This window comes from Triticum dicoccoides, chromosome 2B (assembly GCF_002162155.2).
Source record: "Triticum dicoccoides isolate Atlit2015 ecotype Zavitan chromosome 2B, WEW_v2.0, whole genome shotgun sequence".
Taxonomy (NCBI): domain Eukaryota; kingdom Viridiplantae; phylum Streptophyta; class Magnoliopsida; order Poales; family Poaceae; genus Triticum; species Triticum dicoccoides.
The window spans coordinates 245,896,453-245,903,767 of NC_041383.1; the positions used below are offsets into that span (position 1 = coordinate 245,896,453).

Here is a 7,315-nt window from a genome sequence, read left to right on the forward strand (position 1 = left end):
ATGACTCCAGTAGATGATCAGTCCACCCTCGCGCCCCGTCGACTTCAAGCTTAGTGTGCACATCACCTTGAATCAACCCCGCGCCATAGTCTTGTCGAAGCCACACAAGCCCTCGGGCCTGCGCCACGTGTTTCCACGCCCAGAAGTCGGTCACCATCAGCATCACGCTCCTATGTCGTCGTCGCCGATTCCACCACCGTCTTCTGTACCAACCGACTAGCGTCGATCCCGTCAGACTGTCCAGTCCAACCCAGCCGAACTATTTAGACTGCATGACACGCTCGAGGCTCCTAAATCGTCTTCCAAGAATTTCCATCCACCACATGATAATTCCATCTTAGCTGAACTGACTTCTCGCAACGCCTTCAAGCATCCATGTTGTGCGAACATATTTTTCGTCCTTGTCTGCCATAACCCAAGGTTTCCAGTCCCGTTGAACTTCTCCACCTCAAACCTAGTATCCGTAGACGTCATGGTTCTTTGTATGACTGATCCAATGAAAAAATAACCGAGCTTATTTTCACGTGATGCCCAAGTACACGAGCAATACCTAAACATGGCATACCCTCATGTTCTAATAGCAAATTCAAAACAAGTTGGTCTTCAACGTAAATTTGGCTCGTATCTGACTCAACTCCATATGCTAGCAATTGCTGCCAATGCCTTAGCTATTTCCAACGGACGTGTGGCACGGTGGAATTTCCCGTACACAAAGGAGCTGCCTTGTTGCTGCACTAGTTTGGCTCGGAACAAGGAGAACGCATCTCCACCCGGGACTCGGTCCCTTTTATTTTTGTCCAAAACAAATCTGCCACGATGCCTTCCTTGCTGTACGATGCGAGTTGTATGTTCACGAGCACAACCTGTCCATGCACGCTGCCTTCGGCCTGCCCGGCCCGAGCACGCCACCTGGGCCTCGCACAGGGCTTGGCCAGCCCCGCGCTCCTTCAAGACCGCTTCCAAGCGTCGCTCTTCTGCAGGTGTTACGCCGCCGCCGCTCAAGCGGATCGATCCATCCGATCCGGTTACTACCAAAACTCGCTGACATTGTTGTTCGCTTGACTTCTTCCGATCGATCTCAACCGTGCCAACACGTATTGCCTTCACGATACCGATCTAAAATCAAGTTTTTCTCTCGATCAACAACCAGCGACCCTTCCGAAGAACCTAGCTCATGATACCACTTGTTAGAATAAATCCGAGATATACCGTTGATCATCCGAGGACCAAGCAATCACACGAGCACAACACCGAGATTTGTTAACGAGGTTCATCGATATGGCTACATCCCCAGGGCTTGACTACGGGCGCTCCTCCCCGTGACACCGTCACAATACCGCACACCGGCCACCCGGGCGTCGGCACACGCCGCCGGCTCCCCCTTGCGCGCCTGTGCTATTATGTTGGCATAGGTTACATCGTGTGTCTAGCCTCACTATATATGAGAGGCCTAGGATACAAGTGTCCTACTTGGACACGACTTCGTATCGTATCTAAACACAATACAACTACAAGACCAACTGTAACCTACCTTATACACAATATTCGACATAACTTCAATACATTGGATACGACCGACTAGGTCAAAATTTCGTGATCGATCAATGACTGGACGGACGTCCCAGCATTTGAGGAGGGTCGTAAATGCTCTAAGTCCTCCTCTCACTCACTCTAGAAATCCCTAAAAAAAGAACTCACTCTAGAGAAATGGATAAGAGGCACAGTTGGGCGAGTGGGTTAGAGGTGGATAAAAAGGAGACGTTCCCGTGGTTCGTTATAAGGAGCGAATGGTTCCGGCGAGATGATGTGGCAACCAGTGGGCATCAAGATCTGCGTGGCACGATTGAAAGGACATAAGAGCGTTCACTCCGAATCATCAGAATGTTTTTTTTTTAGCATCGGTACAAACACAAGCGCTCATATATACGCGCATACACTCATCTCTATGAAAGCACACACGCACACCCTACCCCTATGAGCACCTTCAAGAGACTGAGCCGGTATATCATCTTGAGATTTACGAAGTCACCGTAGGCGCCTCGTTGTCGACGGGAACGTCTCCTCCCACTGAAAGCGCATCGCCGGAAATCCTGAAATAAATCCAGAAATAACGCGAGCACCCGGATTTAAATCCTGATGGATTGGGGATACCACTGTCCACCTAACCATCTCAACCACAGGTTGGTTCGCTGAATCATCAGAATGTTGAAACATATAAAGTTATGCATGAAATTTAAGCCCTACGGATGCATGTCATCTTAGGCCAACTCCAACGCACGACCCGAGACGAACGTCCGTTTTGTCAGGATTTCATCCGTTTGGGGGTGGCAAATGGACATGCACGTCCACTTGCGGCCGTGCAGCCATCGGTGCGCCCAACCGGTCCGCCACGTCTCGAACTCTTCGTTTATTCGGACTAGAAATTTAACACAATAAAGATCTGAAATTAACAATGAAAATAATATAAACATTAAGACGTCCACGATAGGCAAGTTCATCACATTAATATAAATATAAACTTAAAAAACATTTAAAAACTAGATAAGGGCCGTCGCCGCCGCCATCGTCTTTTGTAGCCATTGTCCTACTCGTCGTTGTCGCCGCCGGTGAAGTCGACGTACGGAGGTGCCTGCCAGAGGTGGGCTGGCGGCCCCTGCCACGCCAGAGGCGTCTGCTGTGCCGGCTGCGGTGGCGTCTGCGCAACCTCTTCCCGTGGTGGGGAAGGTGACCACGGGCAGGCGTCCACGGGCAGGCGTCCACGGTCGGCGTGCATGACACGGTCTCCGTCCACGTCCAGGACTGCCCGACCAAGGACGGGTTCTATCCCGTCGGCTCCTCCCTCGGCTCCTCTGCCCGCACATTCTCCATGGCCTCCTCCTTGACGTAGGTGTCGAGCTTGGGAAAGGCGACGTCGTTGGCCGCTGATAGGGCCATCATCTCCTCGAGGCGCTGCCATTGGTGCTCGTTGTGGGTGTGGAGGGAGTCCTCCAACACCTGCCTCATGAGGTCCTCCTCCTCCTCGGCTGTCATTGGCTCGGGTGGTGGCGGGGACGGAGACGGGGACGACGACGTCGTTGGAGTGAGGCCACAAACCAGCATGCGCCCGCGCAGCTAGGGCGGGCTCGGAGGGCGTGCGCGGCGGTCAGAGCGCGCGCGCCGCGGGCTCAGTGGACGGCCGGTGAAGTAAGACTACGCCGGATGTCGTGCTCGTCACAGAGCCACGTATCACATAGTGGCGAGTCAATGGCGTACCTCCAGTCGTCTATGAGGTCTGGGGGTAGGCGGGCGTGGCATTGGTTGATCTCCTCCAGGCGGGCGCGCCCGCTCACCGGGACCGGCGGCATGGGCACCGATTCGCAGAGAGGTGCCAGTTGTTGGGGATGTGCACGTCACTCCACGGAAGTGGCGTGCGCGTCTCCGAGTACCTCTTGCAGATCTCGGCCTTGACGTACGGCCACTGACAAGGCGGGGTGCAGTCTGGCAAGATATGGAATGCTGGTGGTGGAGGCGGAGTAGTGGAGCGGCGACGGCGGCCGGACGACGACCCGGCCTCATGGTCGTGCCCCGTCTTGCGGTCGAGGAACCAGCGGCCCACCATTGTCGCCGGCGAGGAGGTAGAGGAGAGGCGGGCTAGGGTTTGGTTGTCGGGCTTCGTCGCTTCGAGGAGGCACCCGTCGCCGGAGTGGGGAAGTGGAAGTGTGGACTCCCACCGGTCCACGGCTTCCACATTAAAAAGGACGCCGACCGCTCGGCCGGGGTCACTGCTAGGTGGGGCCACCCGCGCGTGCGCCGTAAGTGTGGGCGACTGCCACGCGGGTCCGAGGCGAACGCAGAGCGGGCGCGTAGGCGTCCGTTCATCATCTGTGTGGATGCAAAGCCGGCGCATGTTTGAGCCGGAAATGAGGCGGGCTGAATGTGAAACAGACAGAAAATGGGGATGGGGTCGCTCGTTGGGCCGACACGGACAGGATGGAGTCGCGGGTTGGAGTTGGTCTTACAAATCTAAAAACACACATGTACATGTTTGTACTTATACAAGATAGGAATTGCAACCATGAATTCCAAAACTGAATGAGGTACATACATCAACACAGTTTATTCTCCCGTTACACGAGACATACAAAAATTAGAAGCTGTAGACAATTTACTAGTAGAATATAAACATAAGTTATGTAGAGACACGGAGTGAAGAACTAGCCTGCTACGTACGTAGTTTCGTCCACTCACAGTACGGACGTGCGACCGTATGCACAAGTCCATTCTATCACGTCCCGACGGTGCACCCTGTCGGCTGCGTGAATTTCAGTGACGCGACGGCGCCCCCGGTGCCGTTGGGGCCACCCCCGAGCGGCATGCCGCCGGGGCCGGCGGCGAGCATGGCGGGGCAGCTGACGAAGAGGTGGTAGCTGCCGGAGACCCAGGTCCCGACCTTCCACTTGACGCGGCCGTCGATCTTGACCTGCAGCGACACGTACCCGGAGGCGATGTCCTGCTTCATTGCCTCGGCGACGTATCCGGCCACGGGCACGGACTCCCCGGACAGCACGGGGGACCAAATGGTGACGTCCCGGTGGCCCTGGTACATGGGCGGCAGGGAGATCGGCACGGTGACGGGCTCGTCGCGGTAGGTGACGAAGACGTCGAGGCGCCTGTAGAAGATGCCGACGCGGTCATTGGGGTTGCGGGAGGCGAGCGTGACCTGCGCGGTGGCAGAAAGGGAGGGGTCCCCGAGGTTGATGGAGTGGAGCTGCAGGTCCTGCAAGTAGAAGGAAGGCTTGGTCGGGCGGAGCGCAAGGTAGACGACGAGCGCGATGAATGCGACGACGACGACCAGCGCCAGGAGGCACGCCGCGAAGCCGCCGCAGCAGCGCCGGAGGAGGTGCTCGTTCCTGTGATGCTTCTCCTTGTTCATGGCTCTGCTCTCTGTACTCTGCTCTGTGTGACTGGTAGGTGTGCGTGCAGTGGCGCGCTAGCTACTCTCTTCAGTGGGTGTTAATGGCTTTAAAAGTAGGAAGATGGGGGTGGAGGCCAGAAAGCAACGTCTCAACCGAAGAATTTTCCTCAAAAAAAAAAACGTCTCAACCGAAGAAGATTCTTCTGCCAATTCGATTGGCAAGTAACTTGGGCGGTTGGTCCTGCATGCGCGTGCGCTTTGAGATTCTTCCTTTATTCTGCTGTTTGATGCAGCTTGGTGATCATGAAGTGAGTCCCAATCGATCAAACACTCGTTAACAACGACAAGGCCATATGTACCACCGTTCTATAGCCTTATCGGGCTATGTTGACATCAATCTATATTTACGGAGGCGTAAGGAAGCAGTGAGCGCAGCTCATATAGTACTAGACTTATGGTGGCAGATCTCACCGATTCCCGCCAAATATTTTAGCTGAGATGGAGAGATTGTCATTGTCAAAACAAAAATACAGTAGTAAAATGAATGACACTGTTAGCAGAAAAAGGCTAAGTTATGGGTCGCTGCTGCTCGGTTGTTGTTGTCTATCGGCGCCGATGGGCGTGAATGTAGGACACCCAGGGCGTGCGGCGCATCATATGGAATCATGCATAGCTGCAATCAAGTGCGCGTTTGTGGACAGGGTGCCCTACACGCACCGCCGCTCCCCAACTCCCGAGTCGATGTCCCCTCTCCTCTCTCCAGCGCGATTTGCTTCATATTTAACCTGAGCGTTTCCATGCGAGAGTCACCGACTACCACTGAGCACGCAACGCAAATATATGGATTTAGGTGAAACTTTTTGCATATACGGATATTTCGCGGACCTTTCTAGCTAAGGGTAGGCAGCATCCGTAGCTGATGGATATGCATATACCACCAACCATTGAGCCCTTTTCCTTCTTTAGCTTCGCTTGGCACATGCTCACAGCCGCCGGCATCGAATCCCAGGCTGTGTTTGTAATCAGGTTCTGAATTATTTCTGACCCCATTGTAAAGGTTTTTATTTTTTGTTAAGAGCAGCCAAAGCCAGATGGTAGTTTGTTGCATTTCTATTTTTCAGTTTTTATTGTAACCACGTTTGGTCTCATCAAGGCTTGGTGGGGCGGGGCGCCAGGTAGACGACGAGCCATGCAACGAAGCCGACGCAGCAGCGCCGGAGGTGGTGCTCGTCCTCGTGCTTGTGCAGTTGTGCTTATGGCTCTGCTCTCTTTTCTCTTTCTTTTTTTGCGGGTCGAGTCTCTGCGATCTGCTCTCTGTTCTTTACTTTCGGTGACTGCGGTGTGTAGCTAGCTTTCTTCAGTCAATGAGCGATCCGCGCTTCCCAATGGAGTACGTACGTGTTTATGGCTTTACAAATCACTTGAGATGATAGCTAAGGAGTACAGTACTGCACTGCATGTGTAAAAGTGTTTTTGGTTGGATCTTGTATGGGGTGGACGCCAAGGAAAGCAACGTCTCAACCGATCTTCTGGTAATTGGATCGGCAAAGTACTTCGATTGGAAACAACATCATCTGGCTACGCGCTAGGGTTAGGGTTTACGCGAAACACGGGTGATCATGTCAAGCCTTTCTAATCATGCACACGAGTGTCAAGAGTCTTCAAACAATCTGTGTCTCCGAGTGTGCAACGTCTACGATCCGTCCTCCTTTACTAGGTCTCCCTCTGAATACTGACGACGTGAAGGAAAGAACCCCTGGGTGACCTTTATAAATTGCACGCCCTAGGTCGGGAAATTGATCCTGTTTTCGAGAATTCTCTATTCGATTTTCATCTTAGTATCGTTCCAATCTCAGTGCACACTCATCTGATGTTGTCTGTTGGCGATAGGCGTGATCAATGGGGCGCTGATAAGGCTCCTACCCACCTGAAGTAGCTTGGTGCCGCATGCTTATGCATGTGTTGAGCAAGGGCAGTCTTGTAGGGCAGCATGAGGATCTTGTGGGCGGGGCGTCGATATGAATGTCGAATATCTCTGTGGTGCTTGAGCCAGAGTAGGGAACTGATGGAGGAGGGGCACTGCTAGACTCCTTGCCCGCTACATCAACCAGAGGAATACGAATACCGATGACATAACGTATCACTTCAATTTTGCTAGGAAACTTAGTAGAGGGACAAATTTTTCATCAATCCAGACAACCGGTTTATCATCTCGCTACACCCCAGTGGCGACTTCACTTTTTTGCACGCTAGGGACTGTGGATCTACCGAGGCAATGGGCTCTCATTGCTCAGTATAGCGGTGATGCTCGGTGACGAGGATATGACACCTAGAGAAAGGGCATGTAGTCCCTATGTGCCGTTTTGGTAAATAATGACCATCTCTATGGTCTAATACTTTTACTGAGATATATTCGAAAGA

General features: G+C 53.1%; 1 protein-coding gene across 1 annotated transcript; it reads right to left on the reverse strand.

Moving 5' to 3' along the window:
- Positions 1-3,999: 3,999 nt before the first annotated feature.
- Positions 4,000-4,967, reverse strand: LOC119363329 (NDR1/HIN1-like protein 1). The gene has a single exon (XM_037628670.1). The coding sequence runs from the start codon at positions 4,910-4,912 to the stop codon at positions 4,265-4,267; it is 648 nt and encodes a 215-aa protein (XP_037484567.1). The 5' UTR covers positions 4,913-4,967; the 3' UTR covers positions 4,000-4,264.
- Positions 4,968-7,315: the final 2,348 nt, after the last annotated feature.